Raw genomic sequence first — 22,999 nt, forward strand, 5'->3', positions numbered from 1 at the left:
TACACAAACTATTTATACAGCGTATACAATAGTATATATATAAGATTTACAATGGTCATATTTGCAACACATGAAGGACGCGACCATATACTCTGAAATTTTATCAGTATATTCTTTAAATACTACTCTAACATAATAACTAATGAGATCTCTAAGATCTCTTAGTTTGCGAAAGTTTACTTAGACAGGACTTTTGCTTATTATTATACCATATGACATTATAGTTGTTTCATACAATTTCACAAAACACAAGCAATAAAATTTAGTAATATCGAACGTATTTGATAATTTACTTGGCAGTTGACATATGATAGGTTTGGTATTATAAATTGTCAATGATTTATTATTTATTATTATATAATACAAAAAGTTTAATTCTTACTACTATTATTACCAGTAATTTATATTATTAATTGCTGCTTCTAATGTAGCAGATACATCTATTTCTTCATCTGCTGTTTCCTCTGATTCTTCCTCTTCCTCTTCATTAATTTCGTCATCTAAATCATCCTGTGTAAGCGTATCTGTTCCTTTTTCAACTCTTTTTAAAAACGAATTTACATTTTCAAAAATACCTTTCTTATAAAAATTTTCACAATAAACACATCTTCTACCGTAACAAACTGGATGATAACCATGACCACAAGCAAAAACTACTCCATTATTGTTCAATGGTAGCCCACAATTATCACATAATCCTGACTTTGGTAAATAGGACGTACTGTATGCTGTTGGTAGGTGACGCAAGTCAACTTCCTTTCCTAAAGTAGCAAGTTTGTATCCTCTTAATTTTTTTTCTTTTTTTCTTGTATTATTGTACAAGGGAGTGCTATTATTTTGGTTATGAAATATATTACGGAAGTAATTAAGTAGGAAGAGACTGGTCTTATCAGACAGGAATTTAAGTGTAGATAGATTGTACGAATAATTGCGAGTTTTGCGAAATGTATCTTTAAAGATAGGATCATGATCCGCTATTTAAATTGTTAGGAATAAGTAACAAATAATATGTAATGAAAAATTAATATTATTATATTTATTATACCAATAACATAAGCCTGTTTTATAATGGTTTCAGCTGTAGCATTTGAAGATGTATTTGCTCTTATTCGGCTATGAGTGTTTTCAACGTAATAGTCATTAAAACATGGTAAATAATTTTTAATTGCATCAGCAAATGGGTGATGGTTATCTTGCCAATAAAATAAATCTGATAAAAATATAAGAGGCGCTTTATTATAATTTTTTCTTTTCCAACGTAAAGCAAATGTCCAAATACGAAACACAGTTTCCACATATTCTTCAAATGAACCTGAGCGAAATAAAACTGCATATACATCAAGTGTAGCTGGAATAAGATTGTCTAATAAGTCAATTACAGTTCGATATTCAACATCTTTGCATGTTGAACCAAATTTTTGCATAACCTCATTTTTAATTTTAACCCAACCACTTCGCGCAAGTTCCAAGAGAAGGTTAATTCTCCAAGGCTTTGGTTTTTTTGCCAGCTTTTTATTTTTGCCAAATACAAAATGAAACATTTGTTCAAAAAAAGAATGATGAATTATCATAACATGTTCTCTACTATTGAGTGAAAGGTGAAGTGGACCTAGCATCGGTATAAAAGATTCAATTTCTTTTGGAATAGCAGATTGTAATCCTAATGCATGCAGATGTGTTAATGCTTTTCTGATAAACAGCTGACCTGGCCAATCTGCAACAATAGGTGCAACATAATTATCCAAATATTCTGTTTTTCTACTTATAGTTAAAATCATTTGTAAAGCATTCAAGTAGTCCTGCATTGAATGTAAATGCTGTTCTTTAAAGCCAATTAATTGAAGATCTTTCATTGATCTTTCATCCTTTCGCTCTGCAATAGCATCATCATAACAATGAATAGTTAAAAGTTCAATACGATCAAAAGTATTAGCGTTTTGATATCCTTGTGAAATCCAATATATCTGACGTTCTGTATATGTGATATCAAAGTTTCCAGTATATTTGTTGCTAAATACCAACAAATTCTTGGTGCTTGAACATTATTTGGATTGTGAACAGATACTCCATTAAATACAATTGGTACTGCAAAGCATTCCATAACAGGTTTTGCTACGCAAGTAGAAAAATGCTTTGCCGTTGATGTTGTCACTGTATCTGGTCTACGCTTTTCATGAATGTCGCTGATAATCATCTATGTTATAAATATGCAGGCAATCTCCCTATTACAAATAAAAAAAATCAATTTTACAATACATAAAGCATAAACCACTTTTTTAATAATGTTTACCTTTTCCAAAAAGTGATCTTCAATCTTGGTTATGTGATTCAATTGAATCTTCTTCTGATAGTCCATAACTGTTTTAGCACAAGCTGAATATCCAATACTTGATAATGTATCAATAGCTTCCCATGTAGCACCTGATGCTACCAAATACAATCCAACTTCTGTCTTGAATTGGTTAACGAATTTGTTACGCAAACCAGCAATTATATAACATAGAGCAACAATTGATTTTTTGGCTTCCTGTTTATTATATTCTGATCGGTCTTTAGGAATAATAGCATTAACCATTGAAGGAAAGAATCCTTTTAATTCGGGATTAGCATCTTCAATCATAAGTTGAAATTGTACTGGATCCAATTCCAAACCAGCAGATTCTCGACGTTATTTGTTGAATAATACAGTTGTTAATATTTTGATATTTGATGCGAAAGTGGGATCTCTATACAAAGCTAAAGAGATATAAGTTAACCATTTAAAAAGAAGTCTTTCAGCTAGTAACAATTATTTTGAGATACCTTCTTCTTCATTTGTGACTTTCTTCCTACTGCATTCTTGGCTTTTTAACCTTCTTTTTTATTTCTATTTCTATTAGATTCCACTATTTTGCAATAATGTAAATGGCAAAGTTGTTTTCCTATTTCAAGATAAGGGTATGTTTCTAATGTATTTTCCTTTTGGCATTTCTGGTATGCAAGTTCTGTAATTAAACGAAAACTAACATTTCTATATGTACAATTATCTACTGAGCAAGGTCCAAAATTTTTTTTCGTTACCATGATTAATAGATTAATAATTAGTCCCGTGACAAGTTAGATAAAACAAGTAATAAAACCTGTTTATAAGTAAAACACGTGAGCACGCGTAAAGCACATTTTGGGATCTAGCCAATCACAGTCTTTACAAAACATTTAAATTGTGGCCAATCAGGGGGAAATTCCGTTATGCTGCTCAGTAGATAATTGTACATATAGAAATGTTAGTTTTCGTTTAATTACAGAACTTGCATACCAGAAATGCCAAAAGGAAAATACATTAGAAACATACCCTTATCTTGAAATAGGAAAACAACTTTGCCATTTACATTATTGCAAAATAGTGGAATCTAATAGAAATAGAAATAAAAAAAGAAGGTTAAAAAAGCCAGAATGCAGTAGGAAGAAAGTCGCAATGAAGAAGAAGGTATCTCAAAATAATTGTTACTAGCTGAAAGACTTCTTTTTAAATGGTTAACTTATATCTCTTTAGCTTTGTATAGAGATCCCACTTTCGCATCAAATATCAAAATATTAACAACTGTATTATTCAACAAATAACGTCGAGAATCTGCTGGTTTGGAATTGGATCCCAAGTACAATTTCAACTTATGATTGAAGATCGCTAATCCGAATTAAAAGGATTCTTTCCTTCAATGGTTAATGCTATTATTCCTAAAGACCGATCAGAATATAATAAACAGGAAGCCAAAAAATCAATTGTTGCCTACGTTATATAATTGCTGGTTTGCGTAACAAATTCGTTAACCAATTCAAGACAGAAGTTGGATTGTATTTGGTAGCATCAGGTGCTACATGGGAAGCTATTGATACGATTATCAAGTATTGGATATTCAGCTTGTGCTAAAACAGTTATGGACTATCAGAAGAAGATTCAATTGAATCACATAACCAAGATTGAAGATCACTTTTTAGAAAAGGTAAACATTATTAAAAAAGTGGTTTATGCTTTATGTATTGTAAAATTGATTTTTTTTATTTGTAATAGGGAGATTGCCTGCATATTTATAACATAGATGATTATCATGACATTCATGAAAAGCGTAGACCAGATACAGCGACAACATCAACGGCAAAGCATTTTTCTACTTGCGTAGCAAAACCTGTTATGGAATGCTTTGCAGTACCAATTGTATTTAATGGAGTATCTGTTCACAATCCAAATAATGTTGAAGCACCAAGAATTTGTTGGTATTTGCTTAACAAATATACTGGAAACTTTGATATCACATATACAGAACGTCAGATATATTGGATTTCACAAGGATATCAAAACGCTAATACTTTTGATCGTATTGAACTTTTAACTATTCATTGTTATGATGATGCTATTGCAGAGCGAAAGGATGAAAGATCAATGAAAGATCTTCAATTAATTGGCTTTAAAGAACAGCATTTACATTCAATGCAGGACTACTTGAATGCTTTACAAATGATTTTAACTATAAGTAGAAAAACAGAATATTTGGATAATTATGTTGCACCTATTTGCTGGTAACATTGGCTGGGTCAGCTGTTTATCAGAAAAGCATTAACACATCTGCATGCATTAGGATTACAATCTGCTATTCCAAAAGAAATTGAATCTTTTATACCGATGCAGGTCCACTTCACCTTTCACTCAATAGTAGAGAACATGTTATGATAATTCATCATTCTTTTTTTGAACAAATGTTTCATTTTGTATTTGGCAAAAATAAAAAGCTGGCAAAAAAACCAAAGCCTTGGAGAATTAACCTTCTCTGGAACTTGCGCGAAGTGGTTGGGTTAAAATTAAAAATGAGGTTATGCAAAAATTTGGTTCAACATGCAAAGATGTTGAATATCGAACTGTAATTGACTTATTAGACAATCTTATTCCAGCTACACTTAATGTATATGCAGTTTTATTTCGCTCAGGTTCATTTGAAAAATATGTGGAAACTGTGTTTCGTATTTGGACATTTGCTTTACGTTGGAAAAGAAAAAATTATAATAAAGCGCCTCTTATATTTTTATCAGATTTATTTTATTGGCAAGATAACCATCACCCATTTGCTGATGCAATTAAAAATTATTTACCATGTTTTAATGACTATTACGTTGAAAACACTCATAGCCGAATAAGAGCAAATACATCTTCAAATGCTACAGCTGAAACCATTATAAAACAGGCTTACGTTATTGGTATAATAAATATAATAATATTAATTTTTCATTACATATTATTTGTTACTTATTCCTAACAATTTAAATAGCGGATCATGATCCTATCTTTAAAGATACATTTCGCAAAACTCGCAATTATTCGTACAATCTATCTACACTTAAATTCCTGTCCGATAAGACCAGTCTCTTCCTACTTAATTACTTCCGTAATATATTTCATAACCAAAATAATAGCACTCCCTTGTACAATAATACAAGAAAAAAAGAAAAAAATTAAGAGGATACAAACTTGCTACTTTATAAAGGGTTAAGTTGACTTGCGTCACCTACCAACAGCATACAGTACGTCCTATTTACCAAAGCCAGGATTATGCGATAATTAAGTGGCTACCATCGAACAATAAATTGTTAGCTTCGCTGCTGGGCCATTTTCGTTATCATCCATTGCTACTTTAGGAAAGGAAGTTGACACGTCAGCCTACCAACGGCATGCAATACGTCACTATTTACCGAAGTCAGGATTATGTGATAATTGTGGGCTACCATTGAACAATAATGGAGTAGTTCTTGCTTGTGGTCATGGTTATCATCCAGTTTGTTACGGTAGAAGATGTGTTTATTGTGAAAATTTTTATAAGAAAGGTATTTTTGAAAATGTAAATTCGTTTTTAAAAAGAGTTGAAAAAGGAACAGATACGCTTACACAGGATGATTTAGATGACGAAATTAATGAAGAGGAAGAGGAAGAATCAGAGGAAACAGCAGATGAAGAAATAGATGTATCTGCTACATTAGAAGCAGCAATTAATAATATAAATTACTGGTAATAATAGTAGTAACAGGTAAGAATTAAACTTTTTGTATTATATAATAATAAATAATAAATCATTGACAATTTATAATACCAAACCTATCATATGTCAACTGCCAAGTAAATTATCAAATACGTTCGATATTACTAAATTTTATTGCTTGTGTTTTGTGAAATTGTATGTAAACAACTATAATGTCATATGGTATAATAATAAGCAAAAGTCCTGTCTAAGTAAACTTTCGCAAACTAAGAGATCTTAGAGATCTCATTAGTTATTATGTTAGAGTAGTATTTAAAGAATATACTGATAAAATTTCAGAGTATATGGTCGCGTCCTTCATGTGTTGCAAATATGACCATTGTAAATCTTATATATATACTATTGTATACGCTGTATAAATAGTTTGTGTAACAATAGATCAAAATGGGACTTCTGTTATGCTCTACTGAGCAAGGTCCAAAATTTTTTTTCGTTACCATGATTAATAGATTAATAATTAGTCCCGTGACAAGTTAGATAAAACAAGTAATAAAACCTGTTTATAAGTAAAACACGTGAGCACGCGTAAAGCACATTTTGGGATCTAGCCAATCACAGTCTTTACAAAACATTTAAATTGTGGCCAATCAGGGGGAAATTCCGTTATGCTGTTTAAATTATTCTCTCTCTCCTTCTCAATTTTTCAGCCAGAAAGTAAGAATGTTTGCCAAAACTATTTTTTTAAAATTTTAGTTTAGTCAAAATTTAATCTAAAACTATTTTTTTAAAATTTTAGTTTAGTCAAAATTTAATCTAAAACTATTTTTTATAATAAATTTAATTGTTAAAACTGTTTTTATGTTTTTCTGAAACTAATTATAATTTAGGAAAGTTTCAGATTTACCAATTTTTTCATTAAAAATAAAGTTTTTGAGTTCAGATTTTTGAATTTTATCGTTAAATAAATTTCAGCAGCAATATTAGTATACATATTGCTCAACACATTGTTATACAGTATACTAATGATTATTAAAAAAAATGGAAAATATTTTAAAAAACTGAAATCAAAAGTATTTAAAACACAGTCATATGATCATATAATATAAATCACAAAATTGCCAAAAAAGCATTAATTATTCTTAGAAATAAAATAGGTATCTAAATTTACTTATTAAAATTAATCTAAGGTTTATATAATTTAATATATTTTTGTACTATAACTAATATCTTTCCCTACAATCTCTATCTTTACCATTTTTAGTACTTCTATCTTTATTTTTTTTATGAAAGTTGTCTATCCTTTCCTTTTTCATCTTAATACTATGATACTTCTTAAGTTCTATTAAAATGACTGTTTTAGTACTAAGTTTCTTTAGCTGTTTTCTCATTTCATTTTGAAAAATATTTCCATCTTATTACTTCTTTCATCCTCAATCTGTAAAAATGTTTAGTCTTTTTTTTTTTTTTGCTTTCAAAAATAATTAATTTTTATAACTACCTATTCTGGTAAAGTGTATTATTTTAATGAAGTCAATAGATTTTGTAATAGATCTTTATTTAGTAAATTTTCTTTAAATTTTTGTCTGTAGATAACAGGACAAATATCTTTATATCATCTTACTAATCATTTGCTAATCTTATAGTAAATTAGGTAATATTAGACTTTAAAGTTTTAGTCGAAGTTACAGAAGTTTATTAGCTGAAGCTTGAAACTTTTATGGATCATAGTTTAACTGATTTAAAATCAATAGCCAAAGTAATTATTTCTAATTTTAGGTAATTAAGAAGTTATGGTTAAATTTATATTTGCAATTATATTTGTTATAATCTATATAATAAATAAAAATTTTCAAAATGCAATTTCTCAATCAATTTGACGTAAAAAATTTATGAAATTTTTATTAAAATATTTGTCTTGACAAGATGAATCTAAAAAGCTATAAAGCATTTAAAAATTTTAATCACTGGTTGTCACAATATCATTAAAATAATTTAATTTTTTAATTATTATTAAAATTCAGCCCATTTTTGGGTTTTAGTGATTTGAAAATATTAATTTTCAGGCTTTAGATAAATTTTAATAACAAATAAAATTTATATAATTAAATTTGCAAAAAAATGGTATTTTTTATAAAATAATATTAAAATAGATGATTGGCAAAATAATTGGCAATAATATAACAATATAAGGATGTCTATCCTGTTTCTGTAGATGGTATAGACTATAGATATTGCTATTATTAGGCCAGAAAGTATGGATCTCCTCTTATTATCATTTATGGATATCCAATATTCTTGATCAGAATATTTCTTTTCTTCCCATAAATAATCCAAGTTTAGTTTACGTTAATTATAGTATTGTCCTTTCTGATAGCTACATCTAATTGTTCTTTATCTTTAATATATTAAGACTATTTTTTTTTTTAAAATATACCATTTTTCATACTTAAAAATATAATCTTCTTTAATTATATTTTATATATAATTTATATGGATTCTTTGCAATAGAAAGGAAGAAAATTACCAAAAAAATTAAATTTATATTTATATATTAAAAATGTTTCAAATATTATAATTTATTCAGAATTAATATTAACTAAAAAAGTTTTTTTTTAGCAGTTTCCTTTCTTTCTATTGAAGAACCCATATATATTATTTTATAAGTCTTTTATTTACATTTTTTTTTTTATAGCTTTGGCTGTATAAAAACTAAAAAACCAATGAATTTGTATAACTTTTTTATTTTTTTCATTATTTCCTATATTAATGTCTATTTTTCAAGAACTTTTAATATATTGATCATTATAATATGATTAATAAATTTATATTAGTGTATACTAATTGGTATTTGTGATGTTTTTTAATGAACATATAGTTTTTTTTATTAATTTAATATAAAAAATACATTAATATTAATAGTTTATTTTTTTTGTATTTTTTGTAGAAATGCCGGTTAGATGAACTGTATTTTAAGAACGCAATGCCTATAGATACAGTTGTATTTTCAAATGAAATTGTAAATGAAGTATTATCAAAACTGGAGATTGAATAAAAACCAGTTGACAAAAATTTTCAAAATTATACATCTTCAGGTAATGCAATACTTATAAACACATATAACTTTTTATAAATAAATCAGATATTAAATAAGAGCTCTTTAATAAAGATTCTCAGAATTGTGCTTCATCAGATGATATAAAGCCCATAGATACATTTGTCCCTTCAAATGAAATTGAAAATGTGGAATTAAAAATCAAATATTAAGAATCTGAAAATTCTGAAAATTCTGAAGATTTGAAATTAAAAGAAATTTAAAAAGAAAAAAACAAGTAGAAAAAAATAAAAAATAACTTAATTTCAACATATTTTTATATGCAAAATTATGTTCAAATTGTAAAAAAAGTTAATTTTTCTTTGATCAAAAGAAAATCATGCATTTTAAGTCCTGTTGTAATTTTAAGAAATGTTAGATAGAAGAACGAGAATTGACAATAATGATAGAGGTAGTAAACTATAAATGAAACATTTATTAATATTTGTTTATTTTCTTTTATAAGTTTTGTATGGTCATTTTTCTTTTACATGGGTTTTCAGAAACATTTCAAAGGTAAAAGTCCTTTGATTTTTTTTATTTTTTGAATGAAATATTAATAATTAATATTTCATTCTTCTTTTTTTAGGTTCCAGGCATAGGTTTTTTTGGGACATTTCAAAAGTAAAGTAAATGAGGATTTCAGGCAAGTTTTCTTTGCATTTTTTAATGAAACATTATTTTATTAATATTTCATTTTTATTTTGTAGGTTCTTGGATGACTCTTTACGTAAAATTTCATTGGATAACTTTTTTATTTTATTTTATTAATTTTATACATAGTTTACATTAGATAGTTACAGTAATAGTGATAAATACAATTATACAATTTGTAAATACAGTAATTAAATAATATTAATAAAACGTAATGCTTTATATAAAATTATATTAATTTACACGTTTTTCTATACTTAAAATATGTTGTTAAATAGTGTTGTTGCTATATGCCATTGCTCAACACCTAAATTGAGTTGTACGACGTATTTTTAAATGCCATCAGTTGAGGTTTGTAACACTTTTTGGCCTGATGTCTGTCAACATATTCAACGCCCTAAAATTTCCTGATATAATCATTTTAAAGTGATATATTTTCGAAATTTAGTTTAAAAACCTGAACAAGTACATGAAAAACAAAAAAATACTTTACTATTTAGTAATCAAACAAATTTTACACTTTGTTTTGCATGATTAACTGAGATGTTAAAGCAGCTGAAAAAGAACAAAAAAATATTATTAATTATTGTAATTTCTCCTCTACTAACAGATGATACTTCTTTTCAACAATCACAAATAAATAGAATTTTAATTACGATTATCTATCAAAAAAAAATAATCAATCATTTCCTTTTATTCTACTAGCAAATGGATCTCCTACACATTCCCACTTTTTAAAAATTCTACAGACTTTGTTAACAGTAGCTTCACTAATATACATCTTTTAGCAAATTCTTTCTGTGTAAAACCTTCAGCCTGACAGTAAATAATTCGCCATCTTAATTAAACTTTTTTCCATTTCAATCTAAAATTATTTTAGTAAGTTTTAATGTTAATATAATTTGATTTGAAAGAATATTCGTTATTACTTATTTAAAGGAAAAAAACCAGTCTAAAAACTTATATGAAATTCGCAAATTTTTTATATAGTGAAGATCGCACCATTTTGCAAAACGGCGATAAAAAGAAACGAAAAGAAATCAACCCACTTCACTATACTACAATTGTTATAATAGCAATATTAATTTTTAATAAAGATGGTATTTATAGTTAGAGCTTTATAGAACATAAAAATACTGTCTGTAACAAGAATACTGAAGCTTAGTATTTATTTAAAATGAAAGAATCAGAAGCAATTAATAATTCATGGAAAAGAAAAGAATTATGCTTTAAGAAAAAAAATCAGCATTATGTCTTACTAGCCTCTACTTTTAAAAAGTGGATTATACTTTTGAGATACAATTATGATCTTCTAATTCTACTTTGAGTATTGATAAGAAGCAAAATTATGTTTCAAAATATATTTCAGTAATTTTGAAACACATCAGAGCTTTTTACGCCTATATCTTTGTAATTATACAAAAATTTTAGCGGTTCATAATGATAAGACATGTACAATTTACCACTACCACCCAAGTATATCATTGCATTAGTGTCTTCTAAACCAATACAAACAATTAAGGTCTCCCCATATTCTTTTAACTCTTCTCCATAAATATAAGTTGGTATTGATCCAAAGAGATTAAATCCTCGCACATAACCATCTTTATCAACATCTAATGGAATATAAGCACAAGGATACTTCGCACAAAGTTCCTCAATTTTTGATTCCTTTTCATCATCCGACTCTAGTGATTCAAGTTCAAGCTGACGAAATTGGTTAAGTACCTCAATAGTACGTTTACAAAACCTGTCAGCATCGTTTTCTTTTCTCCAAAAATTATCAGTATACGCTCGTGGAGCTGGTGGCAGATCAGTGAACAAATCATTTTTAGATTTATCACTATTGGGCTTGGGATGTGTTTCTGGCTTTGGATGTGTCTGTCCCATTTTTTTTGTGAAGAGACTTTTCTAGTCAAAATGATATTACCGTTTAAAATTATAAATATAGTCATTTACTCATTGTTGTCTAAAGTAAGTAGTAAATCTTTTATTCCGTTTTTGGCAGTGTATTTTGCATAAGTAATAATATTTCGTGGTACGTCATTATATCACAGGAACATTCTTGAACATAACGATTTTAGATCAAGTTAACGTAATTTTCCCTTCCAAAATCGATTTAGATCCGCTACAAATCATATAAAAAGGTGAGGCTCTGGTTGGTGAATTCTTTATCTATTTTATATAATAAAATAAAAATAGTATTACCTCCATTTTTTTTTTACTTTTTTTTACTTATTTTTTTCTGAAACTAGAGGAAGTAAACTCAATTTGTCACCACCACTTGGTCTGTACATGAATAGATTTGAGAAAAGTTCACTTTTTCAGAGATTAGCCACCACTTGGCTTGGCTGCACGAAGTCTGTCAGGAACTCTTGTAAAAAAATTTAAAGAATATCGATATTTACAGTATATGTCCTTACATATATCAGTATATTTTATTTTTTATTTTTATTTTTCAAAGTTAACAAAGTAACTGTGAAAATTACAAACTCAGTTTGAATGATATCAAAAAGATAAGTCATGTGAGTTCACTGACAATCATAAATCACGAAGTTCAGCTTATTTTTTGCGCATAATTTTCATGCAACAAAAATAAACATTTTCACGTCATTTTTTTAATCAAATAGTTACTCCAAAAGTTATACTTTTTTCAATATGGAACTTACAGACGGTTATACGATATTGAGTATGATATATACTTCTGGTGTTGTGTAGTATAATTGACAAAAATCTATACAGTGTTTTTATCTATACCTTATAATTTTTTATCTATACAGTATAATTTTTATTTATGCAGTATAGTTTTTATCTATACAGTACACTATATTATACAACATCGGAGGTATATTATCACCCAAAGTATGAAAGTTAAATATGGATAATCTTATCATTTTTTTTGCAGATCTAACACGTAACTTTTTGTCTTTCTGTTTTAAATAGATACATAAGTATTTCAAACAAAAATTATCTGAATGGAATATTACTGGGTTCCTCAATGAATGTGACATAAAAGAGTTTAGAAAAAAGATAAAACATTATTATTTCATCATTTGAGAGTATTGCAAATAACAATGAAGAGGAAGAATGAAGACACAACAACTGATTGATAGCTACAGACAGGCAAGTATAAAGTTTTTATGTGATTGGAATGCAGAAAATAAGTGTTGTGATAGGGACCTTTGAGCTCTCCTATCATTCAAGTCTTTGAACTGAGCACAAAGCTAGTATTATGGGCACAAATGACCTTCAAGTTTGCCTGTAATTAAGTTTGGTGGAATGGAAATCAGGCGGAATGAATGAAAATATTATATTTTTAAAGATAATATATATTAATGCTAAATCTTCTATTTAAGGGACCAGATACTGATGTAGCAAAGAATTGGGAGAAGGAGTATCCAACCAGACCTTTGATTTATATCAATCAACTGATATACAATGGAAGGTCTAACAATATGGGATTACTTAGAATTCACCTAAAAGGATTACATTCTACCTTTGATAGCCAAAAATTTGGATGTTGTTTTCTGATCAGAATATTGGTGACATTTATACAAAAAGATATCTAAAAACACAATTGTGGTCAAAAATAAAAAAAAATTAACTGCTATTGAAAAAGTTACATTATGATCTAGTATATTTAGGATAATTGATTTATTTGCACATATGATGAAAAAGTGGTTTTCTGTTGAAAATAGAAAGTTTATATAAGTCTATAATATAAATTTTTGAATTAACCAATAAAGAAAGCTTATTTATTATAATAATGTAAGTATTATTAATTTAAATTTAGCTTATACATATGCATATTAATTAATTAATCATTTTTTTTACAGATAGTAATATACAAATTTTGTATTAAAAAGCATATTGATTCTGATAAAAACAGTTACTTATACAAATATATTTTAAATTATTAGTGATTTATTTTGATTTATATATTAATGATTTTTTACTATAGAAGTAAAAACAGTAATATGTTGGACTTTATATACATACTATAGAAATTGATGTGATTTTAAAACCTGTTCATATATTATTGAAAGGTTAAGGAATAATTTTATAGTATAACAAAAATGGTAGGTATAATAAGATTTGCTTACTTTATAATTCCATTTTTATGAGTTATTCTAAAGTTCAAAAGTTTTATTTATAAAGAGAAATTATTAAATAATGATATATATAAAGGGGTGAATTATTCTATTCATTAAGCAAGAGTGCAGAATATAGAAGATGATGTATATTTTTTAATAATATCAAGAGTTGATATTGAAAAATAGGAGTTTTTTGCAAAACTTACAGAAGTAAAAGCAATTAAGTAGTAATCATTTCCATTTTGCTGAATTAACTAGTTTATTTTTAAATGATTTATTTAATTTTAATTTTACTAATAAATAGATTAAAGAAATCAATGTACCTTTTTTACAGTTTTTTGGTATATTTGATTAGATGTTAGTTGAAAATTTAGTTAAAAGTTTCTATATTATCTTCTCTGAATTAAAATTTGAGTTGCTTATAAAGTTTCAACATATCAAAAAACTGAAGTCTTCTATAATTATTATAAAGTTTATTATAGTAAATTTACAATTCTATTTATTCAACATTAGAAATATTTGATTAATTCATTTTTATATTTTATATAAAATATATACAAGAAAATAAATGAAATCATGAAAACCAAAAAAAGTATTAGTAATGCATTTAACAATATTTTTAATAGTAATGATCTTGATACAAATAAACTTACCAAAATGCATTACAATTTAAAAAAAAAAAAATAATAAATACAAATAAACTCATCTATTATAAATCTGAGCTTATTTATAAATTATAGTAATATTAAAAATTATGAGAGAAATAATCAGTAATATGGTGCAGATATCCTGGTATTTTAGATAGATAAAAAAAAATTATATTTTATTAATTAAGTATAAAAGAATTGTATTTTATAAAAAACATTTATTCTATAAAAAGAATTTTTTTATTATTTTATTTTATTTTTATTTATATTATTATATATTATTTTGATAGTTCTGTTAAAATTTTTATTTTTATTATATAATAGGTAGTATAGTAATATCATATAAAATTTTAAAAGTAAATTTAAAATATGTATATATATATTTCAGAAGGAAAGGATTTTAAGTAATAATTCCTATTAGGAGAATAATTATTTAAATAATTACTATCTATATAAATTAAAGCTCTACATAAGTCAGCTTACGAGTCAAAAGTACTTTAAAAATATATTAGCTTGCAAGCCAACTTGTGAGCCAATATATTTTTAAAGTACTTTCCCTATAAAAAATATTTTTGCTAAAATATACTTAAAATAAACTTAAAATTTTATTTTATACTTAAAATATACTGAAATAGGCAAAAATTAAATATCATTTAAGTATAATTTAAATATATAATAATATACTTAAAATATTCTTATTTTAAATATCCTTAAAATATACTGGAAATGGGTAAAATTTAAATGTAAATTAAATATATTTTAAGTATATATTAAATACAATTTAATTCAAATTTTGTGAAAATTCAATTTTCAGTATATTTTAAGTATAAAATAAAAAAATTAAGTATATTTTGAAGAAAATTAAATATTTTAAATATATTTTAAGTAAAATTTTTTTTTATAAAGTTTTGGCTCGCAAGCTGGCTTATATAAAATTTTAATATAAATGAATAAAAAAATTATTTTTATCTATTCCAATAAATATTTTAAATGTTTGAACTTTTTTTATAATGAAAAGATAAAATAATTATTAGTTTCATGAAATTTTCAAGATTTCTTGTTTGAAAAATAAATAATTTATATAAAGATAAGTAAATAATTTATTATTTCCTGAATGATGAAAGTTTGATGAATAAGTGTATTTTTGATGATTTGATAAAAAGTTTTATATTTATTTTTCCATTAATAGAAAAATATTAATGGAAATTTTAATTTAACTTTATGCAAAATAATATTTTTTTTTTTATAAAATTTATTTTTATTTTGATTTCATGAAATTTATTTAAGTTAAATTTATTGATATTTGAAATTTTACTATGAGTTATTATAGTAAATAAAATTTTCTTCTCTTTAAAAAATTATATACAATTGCTTCAGCTTATTAAGATATTTGCCAATGAGAAGTACTACAGTCAAAGCTCGTTATAGTGAACCCTTGCCTGGGCCTAGACTTTTTGTTTACTATAACGAATATTTACAAAATCGAAAGTTCTCTTTATAGTAAACTTTATATTAGCACAAAAAAAGTTTCTTTTAACAAAAGTTTTTTGAATTTTATTATCAACAATTATGTATTTACATATTTCAAGTATTTAACATAAGTTCATATAACTATCTAATGTAAACTGCTTTACATTATCTTGAATTTTTTTGTTAATTTTTGATTTTAAAATATTAAGAGATTTCAATTCTGTGTAATTAATTGTAATATCATCGGGTGGATTTTTAAAATAAAGAATTACTTTTTCTAAACTATTCAAAGCCTCTTTATTAGTAATAATATTTATTTCGGATTCTTCATCCTCTTCTGTATTATTATTTTCAGGATTTGAAATTACCGCATCTATAATTTCTTTATCTGATAATGATTCTATTGGAATCTCGTCATCAATACAAATAAACTCCTTAGCTGTAATAGGATCTTGTAAATTTAATTCATTAATAATGTCTTGTAATTCTAAAGTAATTTCCTTGATATCGTCATCAATAGTATTTTGGTCAAAATCGTCTTCTAAATTTGGTAAAATACACATTTTTCTCCAGCAATTTTTAATTGTACTTGATTTTACTATTTTCCATGCCTCACTTGCAAATGTTATAGCATCAAGAATATCAATTGGTGTTATATCCGAACTATTTTCTTGAGCCATATCATATGCCTCCACCCTATTTGCGACCAAAAGTTTTCTATACTGGGCCTAAAAAATATTTAGATAATAAGATATTAAATTATAACAAATAATATTAATAATTAGTGTATTTATTCTTACTTTAAAACTGTTGATAATACCAGCATCTAAAGGTTGCAAGTGAGAAGTTGTATTTGGAGGAAGAAAATGTACTTTAATATTCGATAATTGTATAGTTTCATCAATTAAATGTGTGGGTGCATTATCCGCTAATAATAAAATATTGCGATTTTGTCGTCTCATTAATTGATTAAGTTTATTAAGATAATCACGCCATACTGATACTTGCATCCAAGCTGTACGGTTCCAATAATACCAAACGGGTAAATCATCCTTTTTAATTCCCTTTAAAACACGCGAGTCTCGCCACTGCGTATTACTAATGCAGGTAACTTATGACTACCATCAGCATTACAGGTTAAAACAATTGTAATCCGATTTTTTGATTTTTTAGTGCCAGAAATATAATGATCTGAAAGTGTCTTGGATGGTTCTAAATTCCAAAATAAAGCTAAAAAATACAAAATTATTACAATTAATAATGATAATAATAATGATATTTTGTGTAACTCCAATTGTATTTACCTGTTTCATCAACATTATAGACGTTACGAAGATCATATTGTTCAATAATTTCTTGCAAAGCCACACGTTCTTCTTCTAATGTTTCTAATGGTGCACTGTTCGCTTCACCAGCTTTAATAAATTGTTTTATATTATAACGCTTTTTAAACTTTGATAACCACCCATCTGAAGCAGTAAAAGTTGTTGTTTGTAATTGAGTCGCAAAATTTAAAGCTTTAGCCTTTAATATGTCACCTGTAATTGTTAAATTTGAAGCTAATGCTTGCTGCATCCATAAATATAATACAGATTCAATTTCTGGAAATTTTGCACCTCTATCCCTTTTTTGATTACTTAATTCTTTATTTGCAATATCAATACACAGCCATTTTTCCTTTTCTTTTAGTATTCTAGAAACTTGCGGTTTTGATATATCATATTTTTTAGTAAGATCATTTTGATTATATGATGGATTATCCCTTTTCCACTCACATAATTCTTTTTTTTGCACAAACGACAAACTTTTTCTTTTACTAGCTTTTTTTACTTCTTTTCCTTTGCCTTTTCCAACGGGTGGCATTTTCAAGAACAACGAAAAAAAGTTGTATCACAATAATAGGCGTTTATCATTAAAAAAAAAGGAAATTAAACTAACTACATGTGTTTAAAAATGATTCGCAAATGCAAATCTAATGATTTCACGTGATATTTACTATAACGAGAATATATTTATAATATACGTTCTATAGTAAAATTCTAAAAAAGTTTACTATATCTAATATCGAGATTTTATTAGTAAGTTTACTATAACGAACAAGATTTATTAGTAAGTGAACCGGGGGAATAAAAAAAGTTTATTATAAGCCAAATTTACTATAACGAGCTTTACTATAATGAGTGTTGACTGTATATCACATAATATGTACCTATTATGATCCACTTTTATTTAATAAATTATTGAGATATTAAATTTTGTTCATGGAAATAATTATAGAAAAAGAATTTAAATTTATTTTTATTTAGTAAATTATTGAAAAATTAATTTTATTTATAAAGATATTTATTGAAAAGAATTATAGTTCAAAGATTAGATAAAAATTAACTGAAGTTTATAAATATCTATTGAAAGATCATGTTTAATATTAACTCAGTAATATTTAGTTTAGAAATTTATTTTTCAAAATAAGTAAAAATATGGCAGATTTTTATTATATTAAACCAAGCAAGAATTATTGAAGATGCATTAGATCTAAATTGTAAATATTTGTTGTGATTGCATAAGTATACTTTTTATTGCATATTGTGTAGCAAAATTTAAAAAAATTAATAGTTGCAGTTTCGTTTAACTAATTATTTAGCAGTTAGATTAGATAAATTATTATTAAAAATATATTATTAATAAATTAAAATATAATATTATTATTTACAATACATTCTACTTATATTGCAAGAAGCTTTGCAGTTAATTTTAAATTAACTTCATAAGTAACATTATGTGGTTTTGAATATTTTCTGAAATCTGCTGGCTAACTAATAACTTTCACTTTAGGTTTAATTTTAGAACAGATAACTGGTTATAGAATTTAATAATTTATTTGATGTAATATTTGGCCAAACTTTTATCCAATATTATAAAACTAATCGATATTAATTTATTTTTAAACAACTCATAAAGATACTTAATTTCACTGGTCAAAAACTAATATATTAGGTAGCAGATATGTACCTAATATGTGTAGTATTAATGCTGAAAATCGGGTACCTGATATGTGTAAGATATGTGTAAATATATATATCATATACATATCAGATACCGATATGTATATGATATGTAAATGATATGTAGACGATATATATATTTACACATATCTTACACATGTCGGGTATCCGATTTTCAGCATTAATACTACACATATCAGGTACATATCTGATACATATCTGCTACCCGATATATTAGTTTTTGACCAGTATTTCACTTTCAACTATTTTTATACACTTTAAAAGAAGAAGGATAGAAATAAAGTCATTTTTTTGTGAAGATAATTTTCTTTTATTTTTTTCCATTTTACATTTTTTATTTCTTTTTTTAGTATATTTATTAGATTTTATTATATTATGTATTTTTAGAACTTACTTAAGGAGTTTAGAAATTGCTTTTGATTTAAAAAAGCTATTAGTATCTAGTTTTTCTATTTATACATCTGGATATTTAATAGTAAATAATAAGTTTTATTTCAATATACAATCCTTTCACAATAAATAGGGTCTTTTCAATTACAACTTTAGAGATTATTTGTAAATATAAGATCTTCTTCTTTAATAGCTGATTGGTTTTAATTTAATTGTGTATTTATCAGATTTTATAACTTAATTAGAGAAAGTTGTCTGAAACCTGTTCTCTTTAGAAGTTTAGAGGAAAGACAATTTAGATTGATTACAATTTTCTTTTTTTTATCAATTATAAAAATCTTTTTTTTCTTTTTAATACTTTATGTAAAAAGATGGGTATTTGACATTAAAATAAACTATTACAAATGAACTTTACCCTTTTAGCAAAAACTCTATCTGACAATGATTATATGTAGTGCTTTTTGCATGACAAGTGGTTTTGAAGTTAATGGTATTAGATATTAGTTTGAAGTTTTATTTTATTTTTGTATTTTGGCTTTATCAATTTATTTAATAAACTTTCAAATACATTGCAATAAAAAAAAAATTAATATTTTTTGAATTTAGAAAATTTTTTTAATTTTTCTTATTAATATTTTTAAAATGCAAATTTTTCCTTTTAATTATTTTTGAATTTTCAAATCAAATTATTATTTTATATAAAAACTTTGTAAATATATTATATATATAATAAGTAATTTTAGTAAATCTGCTTTACAATTTTTTTAATATATTTTCAAACTTTAATTATAACTTTTATTTTTACTTTTTATAATTTTTATTCTAAACTTATATAAATAATATGGATATTTGAGATTCTTTTTTTTATCTAAATATAAAAGGTAAAAAATATTGTTGTATTTTTTATTTTATATTTAAAGATTCTTTATTATTAATAATAAATAGTAGATAAGTTAATTATTAATATAAAAAAAAATGAACTATATAACTTCAAAAAGTTTTTCATTTCTAATTAAAAGATATTTACTTTTTTTTGAAATATTATTTCAATATTTATTAAAAGTTTATGTTACTTCTTTTAGTATAACTGATATTATTCTACTAAAATACCTTATATTTCTATTTATTTCTATATTATTATTCTATATAGATAAAATCATAAAAATATTAAAAAACTAGATTATAAAAATAAGTATTAAAAATAAAAAATGATAATTTATTTTGAAATATTAGGTAATAATTAATAAAAAGAAATTATAACAGTAATAGATTTTAATAAAAATATAATTTTTAAAGTTTTATGTATTTTAGTTTTTAGGTTATACTTTTAATTATTCAAAAGAATTAATAGTATTTCATTTTTATCTTAAAAGATAATATCAATTAAAAATTAAATTTTCTATTAACCTAGTTATTGATAATTAATTACTAATAGTAAGGTACTACATATAGTAATTTTATTATTAATTAAATTACTAAAAATAATCTTTATTATTAGTTCTTAATTATAAACTTTTGATACAATATTTAGATTACTAATTCTGACTTTTAACAATTAAGATATAATATTTATATGAATAAATATGACTTATAATACTCTTATAATATTTTATTCTTTATTTTAAAATTGTTCTTATTACTAAAATCATATCACTATTCTTATTATTGGTACATTATTATATTACTAATTCTTGGCATTATATTATTAAATCTTTTATATTGTTTATAATGGATTTATTTTAAACAATACTAACTTATTAAATAATAAAAATTATTATTAATATAATTCCTATTATTTATATAATTTTTCATTTTTTCATAATATTTTTTTTTTCTTTTAACTAAAAGATTATTTCTATTATTTTAAATTATTTTAGTTTCTTTAAAAATTGTTTATATAAAAATATGCTATAATTACTAATATCTTTTTTTTTTAATAATAAACAATTAAAATTCCATAATTTTAAAGGAAAAACTCCTTTGATTAAATCTATAAATATTAATATTGCTTTATTTAATTATTAATTATTATTATTTTTTTTATTGAGTAAATGTTTATATCAAATTGTAAAAAAAAAAGACAAATAAAAAGTCATTGATTATAACTCTTTTATAAAAATTCCAATATACCTGTTACAACACATGTAAATCATTTCTTAATTTATAAAATTCTCACGGATTTTTACTATATTTGTCTTAATTACAACCGTTTTTTCGCACCACATACGTGTAAAACTTTCCATTACTAGAAATGTAGAAAATGATAAAAACCAATAGATATCATAAAATCATGCAACGTCATGCTATAAGTGATCACAAGGTATTAATATGGTTGTTACACAAGCTTAATTAGATTCGAGTATTTAAAGAACCGCTTGTTGATAAAATTTTCCCTACCAAAAAGTTGTTATCAATATTGTTAAGGTAAAATAATATTTCAACAATATTATTTGTGTTTTTGGTGTGGGTTTTATAGTTTCTTACTTATTTATTATCATTGGTTTAAACAGTTAGTTAATGGTCTGTAATTCTGAGAAGAGAATAATTTCATAGGGAAAAAGTTTTTTTTGCTATATAAACACGATACGGGTTAAATCAAACCATTGTAATGGCTAAGACTCCGACGCCCCGTCCAAAAAGCGGTAAAGGACTTGGAAAAAGTGCTAAAGTTAGTGCAATGCGGCATAGGGTAAATATTTAAAGTAAATACTAAGTTGATTGGATTGCCTATTCACTTTTTAACTGAAGAATAATTTATTTTATTTTTAGAAATTGCTGCGTGAGAACATCAAAGCGATCACACGACCTGCTATTCGAAGAATGGCACGTCGAGGTGGCGTTAAACGAATATCGGGCGAAATATATGAAATTGCAAGAACTTGTATAAAAGATTTCGTCACGGATGTTCTCAAAGACTGTGTTTCCTATGTAGAATATGAACGAAAAAAAACGGTGGGTGTTATGGAGATGTTGTTGGCCCTCAAAAGACAAGGACGAACTATATATGGGTTCGATCATGAAATCAGAGGACGACACACCCATGCACATTTTCATTATTAATAAGAATATCCGTCCCCAAAAATTTTTGGATTATTTCTTGTATAAAATTGTGACATTGAGAGTTTATCTATAGAGATATAAATAATTCATAAATTATCTGGTCGATACTTGATTCTCATTATTTTTTTCTACCGTTATCGATTTTCTCTCCAATTTAAACACTTGTTAAATATAAATTCTATTCTCTGCAAATAACTATCCGTCACCTCTTATTATAAAAAAAAAAATTAAAATGTATCATAAAAATGAATTTAAAAAAAAATTATGAAAAGATGAGATGTATTTAAATAAATACTTCTCAAACCTAAAAATCATAAATCTATATTTTAAAATATTTATTTTTTAAAGATGTTTAAATCTAGATCAAAATAAATTCGAATTATTAAAATTTATCATATATTCATGATTTCAAATGTAAATACGCAGCAGCTGAACGCAAAAAAATTGAGCATTACCGTTTTCACGAAAATCAAGATCTAAATTTGGTATCATAATATTTAGTCAACATCTCCGTAAAAGTTACACTGCTTTCTATTTGTCCAGTAATCTACTAATTATTTGAACATCT

The 22,999-nt window shown here is 24.9% G+C and overlaps 5 protein-coding genes across 6 annotated transcripts; 3 read left to right on the forward strand and 2 right to left on the reverse strand.

Moving 5' to 3' along the window:
* Positions 1-390: 390 nt before the first annotated feature.
* OCT59_011997 (uncharacterized protein) lies at positions 391-1,541 on the reverse strand (the record flags this gene model as incomplete). Its single annotated transcript, XM_066134159.1, has 2 exons — positions 391-974; positions 1,046-1,541. 2 exons carry the CDS (start codon positions 1,539-1,541, stop codon positions 391-393), a joined length of 1,080 nt encoding a protein of 359 aa, XP_065989449.1.
* A 3,306-nt stretch (positions 1,542-4,847) lies between these two features.
* Positions 4,848-6,035, forward strand: OCT59_011998 (uncharacterized protein; the record flags this gene model as incomplete). The annotated part of the gene is made up of 3 exons (XM_066134160.1): positions 4,848-5,226; positions 5,298-5,376; positions 5,621-6,035. The coding sequence occupies 3 exons, from the start codon at positions 4,848-4,850 to the stop codon at positions 6,033-6,035; spliced, it is 873 nt and encodes a 290-aa protein (XP_065989450.1).
* A 4,776-nt stretch (positions 6,036-10,811) lies between these two features.
* OCT59_011999 (uncharacterized protein) lies at positions 10,812-11,686 on the reverse strand. Its single transcript, XM_066134161.1, has one exon. It carries the CDS (start codon positions 11,635-11,637, stop codon positions 11,113-11,115), a length of 525 nt encoding a protein of 174 aa, XP_065989451.1. The 5' UTR covers positions 11,638-11,686; the 3' UTR covers positions 10,812-11,112.
* A 1,053-nt stretch (positions 11,687-12,739) lies between these two features.
* Positions 12,740-13,861, forward strand: OCT59_012000 (uncharacterized protein; the record flags this gene model as incomplete). 2 transcript variants are annotated; one of them, XM_066134162.1, is made up of 2 exons in its annotated part: positions 12,740-13,515; positions 13,584-13,861. In XM_066134162.1, the coding sequence occupies one exon, from the start codon at positions 13,083-13,085 to the stop codon at positions 13,314-13,316; it is 234 nt and encodes a 77-aa protein (XP_065989452.1). In that variant the 3' UTR covers positions 13,317-13,515; positions 13,584-13,861. The 2 variants fall into 2 exon arrangements, with proteins under 2 accessions (XP_065989452.1, XP_065989453.1); XM_066134163.1 differs by having other exon boundaries at positions 12,835-12,870; positions 13,104-13,861.
* A 7,905-nt stretch (positions 13,862-21,766) lies between these two features.
* On the forward strand, positions 21,767-22,821 carry OCT59_012001 (Histone H4). Its single transcript, XM_025312982.2, has 3 exons — positions 21,767-21,795; positions 21,882-22,060; positions 22,141-22,821. Exons 2-3 carry the CDS (start codon positions 21,980-21,982, stop codon positions 22,429-22,431), a joined length of 372 nt encoding a protein of 123 aa, XP_025188463.1. The 5' UTR covers positions 21,767-21,795; positions 21,882-21,979; the 3' UTR covers positions 22,432-22,821.
* The last annotated feature ends 178 nt before the right edge of the window (positions 22,822-22,999 follow it).

The sequence above is a fragment of the Rhizophagus irregularis genome, chromosome 2, assembly GCF_026210795.1.
Source record: "Rhizophagus irregularis chromosome 2, complete sequence".
NCBI classification, from domain to species: Eukaryota; Fungi; Glomeromycota; class Glomeromycetes; order Glomerales; family Glomeraceae; genus Rhizophagus; species Rhizophagus irregularis.